Below are 18,943 nucleotides of genomic sequence, written 5' to 3'. Positions count from 1 at the left end.
AAAAAATAAAGATGGCCTCCCTCCCAACCGACCTGTTGCTGTGCGCTGCTGAGGGCCGGCAGCTGGTAGAGCTGGATGTTGTGCTCCGCAGTGACGGTGACCAGCCTGCAGGAGGCGGGCATGGGCAGCAGGTGGGTGAGACTGCGGGGTCCCGCGTCGATCTCCTCTCGTTCTCCGGAGGCCGGGGGGGCCGAGGAGGAGGTCATGACCTGGGTGTAGACGCAGCGGCCCGTGCTGGCCGACCACACGCTCAACACGCCTGGAGGAGGGAGGGGAGGGGAGGGGGGGGGGGCGAAGCAGACACACACACACACACACACACACACACGCCCGTTTTATACTTGGTCGTAAGACTGTGTCGTTGGGGGGGTCCGCAAGCTCATGTCACTGTAGCTTGCTCGTTAGCTGTCATTTGTTCCACCTGGGTATTCTCAGTCCTACACAAGCTCACAACGTGTCGCTATATGCGAACCCTATACTCCCTCTATGCTGAATAAAAACTCAAACGAACTCAACTGATTTTTGAACCCCCCCCCCCCCTGGCCTGTAACGACATGCGTATAAAACAGGGATGCCGGGTTGAGTTAGTGGTTAAACGTGGTTATCCACCCACAGAGGGAGAGAGAGAGAGAGAGAGAGAGAGAGAGAGAGAGAGAGAGAGAGAGAGAGAGAGGGGACCCCCTTTGAAAACGAGTTGCAGCAACTCAAGTGAAATTTCAAAATAAATACTTAATTACAACTCATCATTTACTATGTGGGTTTGTCTGTGTGTGAGGTCATTTGCAGTAGACAGACAGACGGACAGACAGACAGACGGACAGTGAGGTCAGTAGACAGACAAACAGACAGACCTTTGCTGCCCGCTGTGAGGAAATGCAAGTCCTCGTTGTTCTTCACTCCAATCTGTGCGAGGTCCTCGTCGTCCGGGAGCAACACAACGCCTTCCACAGCCTGCGGGCAAAAAAAACACCACCACAATGTGAGACAAGACAGGCTTAACCCATTCTGACCTGAGATCAGATTCTAAAAAATGTCTTCTACATCCTGACAGTTTTCCATTCTGACCTGAGATCAGATTCTAAAAAATGTCTTCTACATCCTGACAGTTTTCCATTCTGACCTGAGATCAGATTCTAAAAATGTCTTCTACATCCTGACAGTTTTCCATTCTGACCTGAGATCAGACTACACTCTCTACACTAGTGGATCTCTAAGGGTCCACTAGTCCCTTCCTAACATTTTAGTCTAGTTTTTATTTGTCGTCAATACAGTTAGTCTTAGTTTAACCCATTGATGCCTGAGGCCGAATCTGGGAACGCCTTCTAGGGCCTGACCTAAGGTTTCTGAAAACCTTCAAATTCTGATGATTTTTTTAAAATAGTTTATGTTGCTACATGTATAGCAATAGCTGATGAGACACAGAGAGCGCGCCGGCATCAAGGGTAGAACAACATATACGTTGCACCAGGCGTCAATGGGTTAAGTCATCATACCTTAGCTTTCATTTAGTTTCCATTTCGTTTTCGTCAGTGAAAAAACGGTAGTCGACGAACATTTTTCGTCTTAGTTTTAGTCGACAAAATCAACACTGCTTGGCCTTCACATCACATCACATCACATCAAACAAAAACAAACACACACACACACACAAAACAAAAACAAACGTTTTATACCCGTGTACGTATAACCCCACAAGTCACGTAAGTCTCACCTCATAGACGGCTACGGTTCTTTTGGCCTCACGCTTCTGTAGGTCCCACACCACACAGACGTTATCCCTGCCGGAGCTGAAAACAACGTAGTACAGTCAGTCATTAAAAAAAACATTTGTATCGCATGTTTTTTTTGGTTCAAAAAACGGCCACAACACGCTTTTACAGAGTGAGAACCTTGATCACATAAAGGTGAAGTAACTTAAAGACGGGGTGCCGTGGGTTTTTGTCCCCCCCCTAAAACATGATCATCAGGTACTATGATTATACTAGGAGGAAGGTTTCTTTCAATAAAGTGTACAGAAAGTGTAACAATTATGTTTTTATGTGGCCACACCCAACCAGTTCATTAAGTATGCCTGGTTTTCACCTGAGCACCACCCACCTGAACATAAGCCTCGCCCACAGCTGTTGTTGTTTGATAATGTGGGAGGGGTTAGGGGTATGATGTCACTAAAATGGTGTTATTTCGATTGGGCCTTTTCAGGAAGAAATCAAAAATACACAGTGAAGACATATTTGAATAGTATAACCAATATTAGAGTGATGTTAACTCCATAGACACGTGGAAAAGTACAGAAATCACGGCACTCCATCTTTAAAAAAGGGCTCAGAGTCTCGAGTTCCAACAAATCAGGTCAGGCATGATTATACGTTGCATGTTAGGGGGCCGATATCCTTTCCAGTAAATGTGCAGCCAGCCACCGTATTTGTCCACACGTAAAGTGGTCACAAAATCGGGATGTGAGCTTGTGATAAAACTCACGTAACACACAGGAGGACCCAAGCAGCAGTGTTGTTTTCGTCGACTAAAACTATGACGAAAAATGTTCGTCGACTGCCTTTTTTTTTCACTGACGAAACCTAAGTGGAAACTAAATGAAAACTAAGCTATGATGACTGAAACAAAGACTAAAGATATTGACAATTTCGTAGAAACTAGACTAAAATGTTAGGAAGGGACTATAGTGGACAAGAGATCCAGTAGAAGTCATTTTACACTTGGTTGCATGCTGAAAATAGATGATCAGCTATTTTCAGCAAGTGTAAAAACTGTCATTACGAAAATACAATTTAGTCGACTAAAGAGAGAGAGAGAGAGAGAGAGAGAGAGAGAGAGAGGGGAGTTGCACCACTCAGTTCACACGGGTGTGATTTATTCTTCTTTCTAATTATTTGTTCGGCCCAAAACATTGTGTTTATTGTCATGATTTGCCACGACAAGAGTTGGCTTTGTCCGCGGCGTAAACGTCTTTAAATAAATACTTTCTGAAAAGTCTATGAGGAAAATGAACGGGGAATTATTTTCCGGGTCTCTCGAGGGGGGGGCGGGACTGCTACGCTCTATAATAGCATCACTGTAAGTAACCCTATGAAGAGATGCACTAGGATGCTCCTCTAGCCTTAGGAGACATTGGCTTATTTATAACCTGTCACAAACGCCTGTCTAACATTTAGGTATAGGTGCGTGTGTGTGTGTGTGTGTGTGTGTGTGTGTGTGTGTGTGTGTGTGTGTGTGTGTGTGTGTGTGTGTGTGTGTGCGTGTGTGTGTGTGCGCGTGGTAGTACCTGACCATGGTGTCTCCGTCGGGGCTGAAGGCCAGCGAGGTGACGGCGCTGTAGTGGACCTGCAGGACACACACACACTGACTGGAGCGCAGGTCCCACAGCCGGATGGCACAGTCCAGCGACGACGAGAAGAGCTGCAGCCGGCTGATGTCTGGGTGGAACCGGACCAGGCTGCACACAACAACACAATGGTGTTATAGCATTATGCTATGCTTTAGCTATTGAAAAATAGCAGATCTACAAGCTCATAGCGCGCCACCGAGTGGCGCGCCACGAGCTTGTAGGCCTGCTATTTTAGAATCGAAGAACGACTGACATAGAAACATGGCTTTTTCAGAAAACTGTCAGGATGTAGAAGACATTTATAGAATCTGATCTCAGGTCAGAATGGGTTAAGCATTATTTTATGTTATACTTTGGCTATTGAAAAATAGCAGATCTACAAGGCAAGCTCATGGTTGGGAGTGAGGCTGCCGTTCTGATTGCAATGGGAAGTGCATTCCATAGTTTCTGGAGCCAGAAGGGAGAAGAGTTTGGGACGTGTGGAGCGTTAATTGTCCCAACGTTTTTTTAGTGACGGTACTTCCAAGCTTCCCTATAGCGTTGGCTGACCCGAGCGACAACACACTTGCTGTCAATAGTATCTATACATGCGTTAATTAAGAGGTAGGTTGGTGTTGATGTGCACAGAGTCGTGGCCTTACTTCACGACACCGGACGAGCCTTTAAGGTTGTGAGTGCAGTACTGCTTTATGACGTCCCACATCTTGATGGTCCCGTCACAGCCACCTGCAACACAATATGCCAGCGTGAGTCTAGAACTTGGTATACAGAACAGAACGGGGTTGGCGAAAGGGCCCTTCTGTGTGGAGTTTGCATGTTCTCCCCGTGTCCCCTAGGGTAGGTACCCTCACAAAAAACATGCAGCAATCCTGGTCACTAAACTGCCTCCCCCTGGCCGGCCGGGGCGCCTGATGGAGGGGAAAGGAACTGGTTGGAATAACGTGTTCCTTCCACACGCTACGTCCAACCAGGGAAACTTCCCCCTGTCAGGTGTAAAAGGAGCAACTTGGACACTCAGGCATGAAGGAAGCATGAGTTCAAGTACGTTGCTCTCCCCAGGTTGGTGGAGGGTGTGTAGAGCCCAGGGTCACATTAGATGATTGACACAGGGGTGAAAAATGGGTTACAAAATCGTGGGATAAAAAAATATATTGGAAAACAAAATGCAGAAAAAAAAGACACTTGGGGTAAGTTAGACATTGTACTATTTATTTTATTTATACTTGTTAAATTCCCAATTAGGATAAGTGTTCCTCTTAACCCATTTTGGGGCGAGAACCCCTTTTGGTGTTTTAAGCATTATGTTATAGTTTAGCTATTTAAAAATAGCAGATCTACAAGCTCATAGCGCGGCACCGAGTGCTGTGCTACGAGCTTGTAGGTCTGCTATTTTTTTTTTATCGTAAAAATGTGGCGCAAATCTTTGAATACCGGTAAACATTCTTTCAGAGCGAACGTTTTTAACTCAAATCTTTGCTTCTGGGGGGTTCCTGGAACAACATACTTTCAGACGGGGGTCGGCGGCCAATTACACATATTTTTGGAGGTCCTTGACATGAAATATTTTGAGAACCACTGATATAGAAACATAGGGTTTTCAGAAAACTGTCAGGATTTAGAAGACATTTGTAGAATCGATGGTAGGCCTAAATGGGTTAAAGTTGATTGTTAAAACTGTCAAATACTTTTTTTATATACAGTGTTTGATAACCACATATGAGGGATCATTGCACATAATGTGTAGTGGATTATTGGATTCCGTGCAAAATGACAAGTCCCAGGTTGTCCAATAGCTTTGTTTGATTGACGGCATAGGATTTGAACTGGAAACACATGAGAAGGGCGGTGTCACGTGCTTTTTCTGGTTCAAATCTGCTGCCAAGCCAATAAAACAAATCTATGGGAAATTAACTGGGCAGGGAAACATTTCACCTTCTGAAAACGCGTACGCACGCACACACACATGCACGCACGCACGCACACAAAGTCACACACAGTAAAAGTAGCCCAGGCGATTTGCTCCAGGGTCGGCTGACCTGTGGCCAGGAGCGTGGATGTAGGGTCAAAGGTCATGCTGGCTACAGGTACAGTGTGAATGGCCTTCCAGGAGCGCGTGCACTGAGCCTGCCTCCAGTCCCACTGCTTCAGCACCAGAGCCTTGCTGACCGTCACCAACACCTGGGACAATAGAAACACATGACATGATGATACAGTATGACACCAACACCTGGAACCAGAGACCAGTGTTGTTTTTGGCAGAGAATTTCCGTTTTAGTTTTAGTCCTAGCCTCTTGAATAGTTTTCACTTAAGTTTTTAGTCACATCTTAGTCACCTGGAAATTTTAGTGTTAGTCTAGTTTTAGTCGACTAAATATCATAAGATTTTAGTTTTCATTTAGTTTCCATTTAGTTTTTTGTCAGTGAAAAAAGGTAGTCGGCGAACATTCTTCGTCTTAGTTTTGGTCGACGAAAACAACACTGCCAGAGACACATGACATGATGATACGGTACGGCAGCTGTCACCAACACCTGGGACAAGACAGACACAGTTGATGATGCAGTAAGACTCTTCACGGTAAAGTGGGTACGCTTGATTTACAATAGTGCACCGAAGTCTGTCATTTACGCATCCTATACCTGTACCTGGGACTCACGTTTCTTTCCACCCATTCTGAATTCCCATATACTTGTTTAATATCGCATCAAATACGAACGGTGTTCCAAAACAAACAAATGGACCCTGAGGTTTGACTCATAATTATGGATATATGAAGCATCAACTGACGGTGAGACATCGATGATGTTACCAAATTAGTTAAGATTTTCACCGGAAACGGACTGTATCAAAATATGTGTGACCGACTGTCGTAAACGATACAGAGCCCACCTCCCTGACAATATCGACCGGGTACAGTTTGGACAGTATATGAGACGAGTCTAACTGATGACTATATGTTATTCTCCATAGAGAAATGACTTCCGTGAAACCAGGGACTGAACAAGTGACGTCAGGACGTCGGTACTGACTCTATGTCGCTTGCCAAAAAGACCCACAAGGTAACAACATGCTAGCCAACATGTTAGCTTGTTGTACGTCCGCTGTTCCTTTTTGGCTTGTGAAACCGTCTTATTACGCATTTATAGATTTAGGCTTTAGAAGCAGAGTGACATGAGCATACAGTAGATCACAGCATTTGTCTCAAGTGTTTGCTCACCTCATCGTCACAGCTGAGCGCAAATGACGTGATGTCCTCTTGATCGTCCTGTAATAATAATAATAATGATTATTATTATAATAATGATGATGATGAGGGCAGATAATATAAAATTTTAATTAACATGGCGTGTTTACTAGTATCTACTAGAAGTATGAAGTAATATGGTTATGGACTCACCTGCTCAATGCTGTGGACAATCTTCCCGGTGCTAATTTCCAGCACATTGACGCGTGAACCGCACATGCAGAATATGTACTTCTCATCTGTGCTGATCTGAGGAAGATAAACAGGAGAAACACAAAGTAGAATTGAACATTATGCCAAGTCGGGTTCTCAAACGGTAAAGCACCCTCATAGACGTGTTGTGAGCATGTAGATCAGTCATTACGACGGCATCAAGGCCCGACAAAATACATTTTAGTCGACTAAATCAACTGTAGATTTAGTCAACTAAAATCTTATCATAATTAGTAGACTAAAACTAGACTAACACTAAAACATTCCAGGTGACTAAAATGTGACTAAAACTAAATGGAAACCATTCAAGAGACCATGACTAAAACAACACTGATATACATGTTTGTGGACATAAGAGTGGAGAGGTATGATGAGGATAGCCATTCTACAGTAAAGTAACTTATATCGCTGTTAATAACATCCACTAGTACACTTCTACAGGTGAAATATAAGTGAAATCAAACTTTGTCGGGGACCCAATCAATTACTCCCGGCCGTTCCACTTTGAGAAACACTGTGTCCATTGCGTGGACATGCGGTCACTTTTGGATGCATATATCGCTGCTGATGAGCAGAAAACTGATGCACCGAATATTCGTCCGCAGAAAATATTCGGCAGAAAATATTCGGCAGAAAATGGCTAAACATGGATTTTCGGCCTATTCGGTTTAGGCCCGAATAGGCAGAAAATATATCACCGAATAGTGTATGCAATTAATGCATTCAAAAGAGCTGAATACATGTTTTATGGAGCCATAATAGTGATTATTATTTAAGTTAAGTTTTGCCATAACCATTTATTTTGCCATGAATCAGGTAACTTTAAGATACGGCCATGACAGCAATGGTAGGAAAAGAAAATTTGGATATTCGGTTTTCGGCCAACGTTCCACCTACATTCGGTATTCGGCCAAGAATCCTGAAATAGTGTTGAACAACTTGACCATATTATGAGGTTTTCACCATGAAATATAACCGAGCAGGATAGATATTTAAAAATGCAAGTCAACAACACCTCACCTGCACTTTTCCTCCTTTATAAAACGGTTCTATCTTGCTGGAGGCAGCATAGCTAGAAGGGAACAGACAAGAGGATATGGATCAAATCACTGTTCACTGAAATGTAGATGTTACTGTACGACTCGATGGCAGATGCTTCGGTATATCAGCATCCTCAAGAAGACCAAGGAGGCTGTAAGTAGTAATAATAATTATAATAAATACATATTTGTATAGCACCTTTCGTGACATGAGATGCTGTTCAAAGTGCTTTACAGAGCAATAGCGTCCAGTGAGGACATGAACGACAACACACATAATTCCAGGTCAGCTAAAAGCAAGTGTGAAGAAATAGGTCTTGAGCTGTGCTTTGAAGCTACGGTATCCGTAGAAGGCTAGAAGCATAATGCTCAGGAAAAGCTACAGATAATCAGGTTACAGACGATTGACAGTCCGACCAGCCCTCACCCTCACACACCAAAGCTACTACTACAATATTCAAACACACACCACTGCAATCACAGGCACCTGAGACTTTGCAAATTAAAGGTTGGTTGTGCACAAACACCTGCACACACAAATTAATGCACACACGCCCCCCCCCCCCACACACACACACACACACACACACACACACACACACACACACACACACACAAATAGATTATGATACTTGTAACAACAAAAATGTGTACATATGATATTATATATTTGAAGTAGGACCTATGCACACAAGCACCTTCAAGGGATACAGGACGAGTGGACACTAAGGAATAGTGGGCAACTGGGCACCACCTGGATGGAAAATGTGCTATGCTAAAATATGCATGAAATACATAATATTATGCATGAACTTCTTCTTTATGCCTGAAATGATTGGATATACAGTAGTTAGCAATGTTAGACCTTTGTATTAATTAGCAGTAGCACCTCTATGATAAATGTAACTTTTTCTCTGTACATTTAGTACTACAGTACTAGTATGTCTATGTACTATGTACTAATTTGTTGTTATTGCTGCAACTGCAACAATGTTGAGAAACCGCAAACAAAGAATGGTACTCTCTCTCTTGCGTTACTCGTATAATAAGATTTGGGGCTAATAGCAATGAAAACAATATTGGAGGTTGTGTAGTTACAGCTAGCTTAGCCACATTGAGCTAAACAAGCTAATGAGTGTACTTTCTGTAGTCAGTCCACATCATAGGTCCACATGCAGTAGGCTACGAGCACTTACTTGGTTTTGAACTGGAGACTGGTGTCTGCCATCCTGACAAAAACACAGTAGTGTTTCCCCCCCCAAAAAACGAATCAATAATCACTTATTATTTTATTTTTTAACTCAGAGCACATTCAACAACCATCAACAAATCTCACATGCTTGCTTGCATGCTGAGTGAGAGTGGATGTGCGTCGCGTGCATTCTGCGTCATCCAGATCCCAGACGCACGGCGCGCTGATTGGCTGGAAGGTTTCTGATGATAAATAAAACATACAAATAATAATAATATTTAATGGAAAAACTAAAATGACGCGAAACACCGCGTGGTGGATTCAATTCAAGTAAATAAAATCAAATAAAATTCCCTAAATTCATCATTGTTGTTCACCTATTAACCGCCTAACGTATAAATGACACATGACAATTTTAGTGACACTTTTAGTGACAAAAGAGCGACAATGGATGGTGCGAGAGAGAGAGAGAGAGAGAGAGAGAGAGAGAGAGAGAGAGAGAGAGAGAGAGAGAGAGAGACTATAGCATTCAGACGGTGACTGACAAAAGTTTATGTTTGACACAGAATGACACTACTAGTGAGGTTTGCTGCTAGAACGCCACGGAAAGGACAGCGGGCTTCGAACGAACGGCCTTCTATAATAATTTAAGTGGTTTCGTATGTGTGATTGTGTGTGAGCGCGCGCGACACGTCGTTGTGTCAGGAATGTTCATGTGTGTGGCGCATTGATAATGGGGGCGTGTGTGGTGTGTGCTGGGGACTCTGGGACTGATAATATTATTATGACAACAGGAATGGACACAGGATCAGGGGGGTAAAAACATAGAGGAATTGTCATGGTGAGTTGTGAACTTTCATATTATGTTTATTTATTGTATTTGTTTATAATGTAGCTTACAGTAGCTGGTGTTTGTTCTCCTATTTGAGATGTGTCCGTTATTCATAATTTGGTGTGTTGAATAGGAGCAAGTTGGCTGTATGATTGATTATTATGTACTTACTGTAGTTTTTTTGTGTTTTTTCAAAGGCTTCAAATATTAAATTCACTGTAAAACTTGTTTTTTTAGGCAAATGTCTTGATTAGTAATTGCAATTGTATATGAGAACATAATGTTTACCTGCTTCTTTTTTTTTTACATCACATGTGACTTTCCAGAACAAAGGCTATTGTTATTTCAGTTTTTCAGTGCATTTGACAACAATGTAGCCTGGCTGTAGGCAGTTGTGTGCTTTTTCATTAGGCCTACAATGTTTTGGCAAGTATACATTTCGTTGGCATGTGAATATATGACAAGCAACGAACGGTCTCATACAAAATAACTAGCTATACTTTAAAGAAAAATAGCTAGCCAAGAACTACAAGTCATATACTGTTCAGAAAAAGTAACTGAGACATAGTGACTGGGGTGCCCGCTGGCCTAGTGGTCCAGGCACATGCCACATATATATATATATATATATATATAGGCTCTGGCCTGACAGTGTGTTGTGTGTTCGAGACTTCGAGTCCCGTTCATGACGACCTTCGCTGCGTGCCTCTCCCCTTCTCTCTCTCCCTCGTTCTTGTCCATCTTCACTGAAACTATCAATAAAGGCACAAAAAGCCAAAAACTATATATATAGATAAATTATAGTGACCATAAGGTAGACACAACGACATTGAACCTACTACTTTTTTTTTAATTTCTTTTTTAATGATTTTTTTTGGTGGCTTTTGCATTTATTTTATATTTTTTATGGAGGGACAGACAGTAGGCTGACAGGAAATGGGGAGAGAGATGGGGGGGAAGACATGCAGTAAAGGCTGTCGGGATTGGGAGTCGAACCCGTGGCACAAGCTGCCAGACTGGATTGCCAGCCAAGGTGCCTGGACCACTGAGCCGCATGGCCCAGGCCTGAACCTACTACATTTTAAAATAAAGTAGGCCTATACCACTTCTCCAAAGTGACCCCCACAGCTATACAGGACACCAGAGGGACCACCTACGATCTGGTATACCCCCCAACATTTAGCACAGACATTGGAAAAATATTTCATTCTATATAGTACTATACTTTGTCGCCATAATGTGGAATGGAATGTGCTGTCATCATCCATTGAATCATGTGAAGAGTGAAGTGAAGATAGATATCAAAACGCCATTGAAATGATGGTTTAGCCCTTTTTCTCCTCTGTAAATATAGCTCGTTTTGTTTTTGTTGATGTCACGTATTGAAGCTGTGTATAGTATTCCTCTTCTACCCCGGATTTGGACCTAATAGAGGGTATATACGCATGACATCATCATCATTCCAGGAAGTTATGTGGGAATGCCTATACTGAGTGGCAAAAACTATTTCTGGCCTTGAAACAGCCTATATATCCAAACAGAAAAGTCCTATTTCATTACATGAAATGACTTTAAACAACATTCGATTCACTTTGCCTGACTCGATTTGCCACTCGATCTGCCATTCACTATATGCATACATATACCCTCTATTTCCTGCTGACATTTTTACAATTAACCCATTCAGGACGGGAACCCCCTTTGTTTGTTTTTGTAAGCATTATGTAATACTTTAGCTGTATGTTGAAAAATAGCAGATCGCAAATCTTTCAATATGTATTCTTTCAGAGAAGAACACTTTTAACTCAAATCTTTGCTTCTGGGGGGTCCCTGGAACGACATATTTTCAGATGGGGGCCAGCGGCCAAATACATATAACATTTGAGAACCGCACTGATATAGAAACATAGATTTTTCAGACATTTGTAGAATCAATCTCAGGTCTAAATGGGTAAAACTGCAGCCTGCTTGCTCAGGGGATGAATTTAATATTGACCATCAGGTCCAGAATTCATGTCAGATCCTGAAACCTGACCTTTGACATGATCTAAACATTCAATAGAAGAACAGGGAGACAAAATATAACCACCCCAATTGTTATATAATTATAGCTTTATATTGTATTAACATACAACTCTACCATGCATACGTTTGATTACAAGGTGTGTTAATAGCCTATTATGCTCTGTTGAGTTGTTTGTTTTTCCTTAAACAAACTTGAAATGGACAGAGTTTAATGTTTGTTTTGTTACTAACACAAACATTAAATGCCATTAACAATGAACAGAGTTTAATGTTTGTTTTGTTACTAACACAAACATTAAATGCCATTAACAATGAACAGAGTTTAATGTTTGTTTTGTCCATGTCTTTTAGTTTGTTTTATCTTTTCACCCAGTGTCAATTATCTAATGTAAATCCTGAGTGCTATACACTTCCTCTGCCAACGGACTGCAGCGGACTGCCCTCATGCTTCCTGCTATGCATGAGGAGTCCAAGCTGCTTCTTTTCGCCAGACAGGGGGGGAGTTTCCCCGGTTGGACGTATAGCGCGTGGAAGGAACACGTTATTCCGACCAGTTCCTTTCCCCTCCATCAGGCGCCCTGGCTGACCAGGGGGAGGTAGTTTTAGAGACCAGGATTACTCCATGTTTTTTGTGAGGGTACCTACCCTATAGGGGACACGGGGAGAACATGCAAACTCCACACAGAAAGGGCCCTTTCGGCACTGATGACGCGGTGGGGAGAACACGCCCCCCATCACGCACAGCGTCTCCAGCGGGAATCGAACCCAGGACCTTCGTGCTGTGAGGCGACAGCACTGCCGACGTTGCCACCGACCGTGCCCCCTCCTCCTCGTCCATGTTTGTTTTGTCTGATAATTACGTCATGAAAGATGTATACATTGGCAGCGATGTTGGAAGATGATAACACTCACGAGTGTGATTTTTTGAGTGGTGCAAGGAACTCCAAGGAACAGCAATGTCCGTCTTCACCTATGTGTGTCGGTTCACCTATATGTGAGGTTAATGAGCACCAGTATGACTAGAGTACCAGTAGGGGGCGCTGTTGTGCCAGAAACAGAGAGAGAGAGAGACAGTGCTGCACTGTTGCCTGCTAATGAGAGAGAGGGGGGGGGGGGAGCGGAGTTGCAGCTTTTTAATAATAGGACCACAATGGAAACATTGTCCTCCCTTTAGCCTAAATGTCTTACTGTACTTCCGTGCCCAATCAATCAATCAATCAATCAATCAATCAACCAACCAATCAACCAACCTCTCTTTGTATAACATTGCGTCCTGCAGGCGGACCCAGAAGTGTCATCGCAGAGCTGGGGCCACGACGTGGACATGTTCGTGGAGAACCCCGACTATGACCTGATCTGCACCATATGCCAGGGGGTGCTGAGGTGTCCCGTGAGAACGGCGTGTCACCACATCTTCTGCAAGAAGTGCATCTTACAATGGCTGAAGAGGTACTAACTATACGCTCGTCTATGCACTCTCTATCGACTATACCGCCTCACCAGAAACATTGTTGTTTTTGGCAGCACATTTCTGTTTTAGTTCAGTCATATAGTCTTTGGACTGACACTTCATTTAGTTTTAGTCACATTTTAAAGTCACCTGGAATATCTTAGTGTTAGTCTAGTTTTAGTCTAAGGTGTATTTCGGCGGGTCTTGATGCCGTCGTAATGACTGTTTTTATACATGCTGAAAATACCCGATCTACAAGCTCACAACAACGTGTCGCCAGTTTGACATGCATTAGTCTACGGACAGATTTAATGGCATTTCTAACTCTTGGACCACCCGACTTATATTGTAAAAATCAATGTTAATTTAACTCTTAGAGTTACAGACCCATGAGGGGCCATTTTGGTTACAAACTATCATTTAGCTGGGGGAACCCCCTGGAACTCCCTCAGGTACCCCTGGGGGTCCCCGGACCCCACTTTGTGAACCACTGTGCTAGACAGTCTGATATGTCTACTAAATGTATTTGGGCGGGCCTTGTTGCCGTCATAATTACTTATTTTACACTTGCTGAAAATAGCCGATCTACAAGCTCACAACGTGTCGCAGCGCGACGCGTTGTGAGCTTGTAGATCTGCTGTTTTCATCATGTAACCAAGTGTGAAATGACTTATACTGGATCTGTTGTCCACTAGTCCCTTCCTAACATTTTATTCTAGTTTTTATTTGTTGACAGAATTGTCAGTATATTTAGTCTTAGTTTTAGTCACCATAGCATAGTTTTCATTTAGTTTCCATTTAGTTTTCTTCAGTGGAAAAAGTTTTAGTCGACGAAAACAACACTGTATCACGGTGCATATTCCTATATGGGGTGGGGCGGCACCTGTCAGTATATGGGTAGTGTTGGATGGGAGGATTAGAACAAATTTGGCTCTACTACGACGTCCTCGCAGCGGGGGCTCCACACCTGCAGATGAGGAGTCAATCAGCAGCCAATCAAATGGCAAAAGCGACTAAATTGGGCAGAACAAGAAGTATAAACAATCACACGCACGCACGCACACACACACACACACACACACACACACACACACACACACACACACACACACACACACACACACAGAGGAGAGCCGAATGCATTCTAACCATACTACTACTTCAACAAGAACAACTGAGAATGTTTCTCAACGCCTCGTCTCTCCATTTCTCCCTTCTATAGGCAGGAGACGTGCCCCTGCTGCAGGAAGCCTGTTAACCATAACTTGATCTTTGTCATGTTCAAGTTGAGTAAATCCATCGGACGGCTAAAGGTCAAGGTAAGAAATATCTTATACATCTACAGTTCTGGAATATACACACAGCACACTGAGCACAGCCAAACGTACTTTTAAGGCGGCGACCCTATTTTCTTTAAACTGGGGGATCCCCCGCCCTGACAAACACCTGAAATTGTAGGCGTACATACACATTTAGTTTGACTATGGTTCCACAGAGAGATATTGTGAAAGTATAGCCAAGCTTGTAGGCTATTTTCACAATGTTTGCCTCTTACTTATGACAATTTGGTAGTAAATATTTCTTAAAAGTCATTAAATTGTCCCTTTATAAAGGGGCAGATACATAGGCTGTTATACAGTATGTTGGTTTGTTTACTGTTGAGTGAGAATTCTATGCTAGAAGGTTGTCTTACCTTTTATTCGTAGTTGTTTATTTGTTGTGTTATTTTGTGCAAAAGTGCATTATTGGCTAGTATTTCCCCTAATATAAGCCCTCAATGGGGGTTGGGTTTTTCTGCTAATTCGCTTATTTCCATCGAAAATTTGTAGTAAAGTGTGCCACTTCTATTTACATTATGAAGAGAGGATACTGTATACAAAAGCAATTGATTTTTGAGCGATGGAAAAAGGCGAATTATCACAACACCCCAATGCCCCATTGAATTCAATGCAATTCAATTCATTGAGGGCTTATATTAGGGGAAATAGCCAATAATGCGCTTTTGCACTTGAAATAACACCTGGACCTCTTTGGTGGGGACGCAACTACAAATAAAGGTAAGAAAGCCTTCTAGCATGGAAACCATTAACCCATTTTGGGCAGGAACCCCTTTTGGTGTTGTAAACATTATGTTATAATTTAGCTATTGAAAAATAGCAGATCTACAAGCTCATAGCGCGGCACCGAGTACTGCACTACAAGCTTGTATAGGTCTGCTATTTTTGAAAAATCTTGAAAATGTGGCGCAAATCTTTGAATGTATATTCTTTCAGAGCGAACGTTTTTAACTCATATCTTTGCATAAGTGGGGATCGGCAGGCCAATTACATATATTTTTGGGTGGTCCTTGACATGAACATGTTTGAGAACGAATGACACAGGGTTTTTCAGAAAACCGTCAGGATTTAGAAGGCATTTTAATCTCATTCAGCTTACCAGCTCAGTGGCCTTGTGGTTAGAGTGTCCACCGTGAGACCGGGAGGTCGGGGTTCGATCCCCGGCCGGGTCATACCAAAGACTCTAAAAATGGGACCCAGTGCCTCCCTGCTTGACACTCAGCATCAAGGGTTGGATTGGGGGTAAGTCCCTGCGACATACTAGCGTCATGTCCAGGGGGTGTACTTGTACATCAAGCTGCCTCACGCTACAGAAACAGGAGATAGGCTCCTGCCCTATGGGCCTCATGGCTCGGCAAGGCTATACTTAATCTCATTCCTCTCATTTCATTGGGCCACATGCAGTGCAAGAACGAGATCCGCGGCTGCCCGGACACCCTGGCGCTGTCGGAGCAGTACTGCCACAGCATGGCCTGCCTGTTCGAGCTCATCCCCTGCCCCTACCAGGGCTGTCGGGCGCAGCTGCTCCGCAGGGACCTGGACGCGCACGCCCGCCACTGTGACCACTGGCGCCAGCCCTGCCACATGGGCTGCGGCACGCTGCTGTCCCACCGCACCGAGAGCCAGCACAACTGCTACAGGCAGCTGAGGCAGGAGTACGAGGCCCGCCAGAGGAACCACAGGTACGCTGTTGTAGTATAGGCCGGGTGATGCGGCCGGGTTCTCATCAAGCTTTTTCCGGGGCTTGATTTTAGTTTCAGTCACAGGGCTCCATTTTTCCCGTCACCGCTAAACTCCTTATCCCTAAACTTTTTTACTATTTTGAAAAACATTTTTGAATAGTTCTAGCCAATCTACATTGACACGTTTTTAACTATTCAAAAATGTTTTGCAAAATAGTAACAAAGGCAAATAAGTTTAGGGATAAGGGGTTTAGCGGTGACGAAAATGGAGCCCATATAGTCTCTTGAATAGTTTTCATTTAGTTTTAGTGTTAGTCTAGTTTTAGTCGACTAAATGTCATAAGATTTTAGTCAACTAAATCTACAATTGATTTGGTTGACTAAAACGTATTTTGGCGGGCCTTGATGCCGTCGTAATGACTGATTTTACACTTGCAGATAATAGCCGATCTACAAGCTCACAACGCGTCGCGCAGCGCGAATATCGGCTATTTTCAGCATGCAAACAATTCTAAAATGACTTATACTGGATCTCTTGTCAACTAGTCCCTCCCTAACATTTTAGTCTAGTTTTTAATCTGTTGACAAAATTGTCAATACATTTAGTCTTAGTTTTGTCATGGCTTACTTTTCATTTAGTTTTCGTCAGTGAAAGGTAGTCGACGAAAAATTTTCGTCTTAGTTTTAGTCGACGAAAACAACACTGCTGTGATCCCCCCCCAAATAATCAAATTTGAACGGGCGGTTATTATACGGAATTGTCCAAAGCACTTTTGCAATGTATTTGACCCATTCGCCCATGATTTTGTATTATTCTTGCACCTTAACTAATGTCAGTATCATAATGATGTATGTACAGTATCTGCTGCTATGATCTCACACTTTGTCCTACCTCAGGTTGAGGTACTTGCCACACCTTATGTCTTACATCAGGTACTGTACTTATACCACACCGTAATAGAGACAAACTATGTATGTTAGATACATTGTTTTTTATTGATATCTCTCTCTTCCCATAACCCGTTACCTACTTCTTCCCTTTATGAAAAAATAAATACAAAAAAAGGTGCTTGCACAAAAAAAATCCCCCCACTGTTTTACACTCATAAACCTGCCGGTGTGACAATAAAGCTTTTGAGTGTGACACCAGAGTGTAGACTAGAGTATAGGAGAGTAGCGACACTCTTTGATCTCGCCGCAAAGCGGGTGGCTACAGTATATGAGCTATAGTTCCAAACATTGGAACTATCCCATTGAGATATAGAATGAGCACTTCCGCATTCGCTACAATGTGAGTCAACGCTAGTGTCGCCACTCTCTTACTATATTACTCTGGGTGACACCAACTTAACTTAACCCCCCCCCCCCCACCACCACCACTGCAGGGCCATCGCCGCTGCCCTGCAGAGGAAGATGAGGAGAATGCAGAGCACCATGGCCCACATGAAGAGGCAGATCGGCCTGATCTGTGAGAGCCTGGAGGTCATGGATGACCTGGAGGAGGTGGCGGAGCCGGTGGAGGAGGAAGACCACCGGCAGCACCATCACCACCACCACCAACAACAACAACACCTCCGCCTGGGGGCGGAGGGGGCCAGCAGCGCTGCTGGTAGTCCCAACGCCTCCTCCGCTGCAGCCGGGACCCTGAGCAGCAGCAGCAGCAGCGGCTCATAAAGAAGACAGGAGAGCTGTTGTTTTTTTTACTTCTGAAACTGACAGTTACATTTCAAGGACCCTCACAGTTTGGTTATTGATTAGGCTATACGTACGGACCCCCCCATAACTCTGAGTGTACAAAATGGAAACGTTACGGGTCCAATCTGGTTCCATTGTGTACACTTCTCGGAGTTACAGATCTGTATAGGTTAATTTTGTTTCTGTAAACTTTACTATAGGGACCACTTGGAACTCACTTGAGAGAGAGAGCTACTGGGGTTGCCCGGGCCGGACCCCACAAGAACCACTGGTGTGGCTGTGCATGCTTGTGTGCAATTCATTTTTGAAATGCCCATGGTCGTTGTTCTCTTTGAAAGTGTGTTTCAGATGTTTTTAAATCATTTTTTTACCCAGGGTAGTAGCTGAGCACAAGTGCTCATTTTCAGAAATACCCTGCACATACAGTAGACTTAAGAGACACACAGACAGACACACACATTAAAACCTGGGACCTGACCAGTACAACCACAGTCTTATACAGCTCCACTGGAGCAGTTGGGGGTTCAGTGCCTTGCTCAAGGGCACTTCAGCAGTGTTGGGTGAGTGATTACAATCACTTCCAGACCCTGATTTTTACTGCCCGTCCAGGGAATTGAACTGGCAACCGGGACGCTCCTCTAACTCTTAAGCCACTGCTGCCCCAAAATCTGGGCAGGTATATAAATTGAAATGTTTGAATTTGTGACAAGATTTGTGAATGTTGCTTTGCCACCTCGGTGAATAAAGGAATTATCACATTGTTTCCTCATATTCTTAACACATGATACAGTACTACACAGTGGTGTACGGCATAATTCATTGTAGTGAGGGCCTGGGATATTTCACTGACAAACATAGCTGTATACTGTATTCTCATAGCAACTAATGCTAG

General features: G+C 43.4%; 2 protein-coding genes across 3 annotated transcripts in view; one reads left to right on the top strand and one right to left on the bottom strand.

The window, feature by feature from the left end:
• tbl3 (transducin beta like 3) overlaps positions 1–9,190 on the bottom strand; it is a 38,617-nt gene extending 29,427 nt beyond the window's left edge. For both annotated transcript variants that reach the window (XM_080775302.1, XM_080775303.1), the window contains exons 1-10: positions 9,035–9,190; positions 7,819–7,870; positions 6,739–6,834; positions 6,559–6,606; positions 5,380–5,521; positions 3,985–4,069; positions 3,281–3,451; positions 1,712–1,787; positions 852–951; positions 33–259 (exon numbers count right to left, since the gene is read on the bottom strand). In XM_080775302.1, the coding sequence (XP_080631428.1) occupies positions 33–259; positions 852–951; positions 1,712–1,787; positions 3,281–3,451; positions 3,985–4,069; positions 5,380–5,521; positions 6,559–6,606; positions 6,739–6,834; positions 7,819–7,870; positions 9,035–9,066 (1,029 nt within the window). In that variant the 5' untranslated portion in view covers positions 9,067–9,190. The remainder of the gene's footprint in view (positions 1–32; positions 260–851; positions 952–1,711; positions 1,788–3,280; positions 3,452–3,984; positions 4,070–5,379; positions 5,522–6,558; positions 6,607–6,738; positions 6,835–7,818; positions 7,871–9,034) is intronic.
• Positions 9,191–9,753: 563 nt separating this feature from the next.
• Positions 9,754–18,717, top strand: LOC308323278 (RING finger protein 151-like). Its single transcript, XM_080775000.1, has 5 exons — positions 9,754–9,871; positions 13,167–13,336; positions 14,560–14,656; positions 16,079–16,356; positions 17,742–18,717. Exons 1-5 carry the CDS (start codon positions 9,869–9,871, stop codon positions 18,028–18,030), a joined length of 837 nt encoding a protein of 278 aa, XP_080631126.1. The 5' UTR covers positions 9,754–9,868; the 3' UTR covers positions 18,031–18,717.
• Positions 18,718–18,943: the final 226 nt, after the last annotated feature.

The sequence above is a fragment of the Protomyctophum bolini genome (genome assembly GCF_963924005.1).
Source record: "Protomyctophum bolini genome assembly, chromosome: 11".
In the NCBI taxonomy this organism is placed as follows: domain Eukaryota; kingdom Metazoa; phylum Chordata; class Actinopteri; order Myctophiformes; family Myctophidae; genus Protomyctophum; species Protomyctophum bolini.
This window is presented reverse-complemented; position numbering and strand designations above follow the sequence as displayed.

Excerpts from the sequence above, each read along its gene's own strand:
- LOC308323278 (XM_080775000.1), top strand. Across the intron at positions 14,657-16,078 it reads TCGGACGGCTAAAGGTCAAG|TGCAAGAACGAGATCCGCGG; the intron begins GTAAGAAATATC and ends GGCCACATGCAG. Across the intron at positions 16,357-17,741 it reads GCCCGCCAGAGGAACCACAG|GGCCATCGCCGCTGCCCTGC; the intron begins GTACGCTGTTGT and ends CCACCACTGCAG.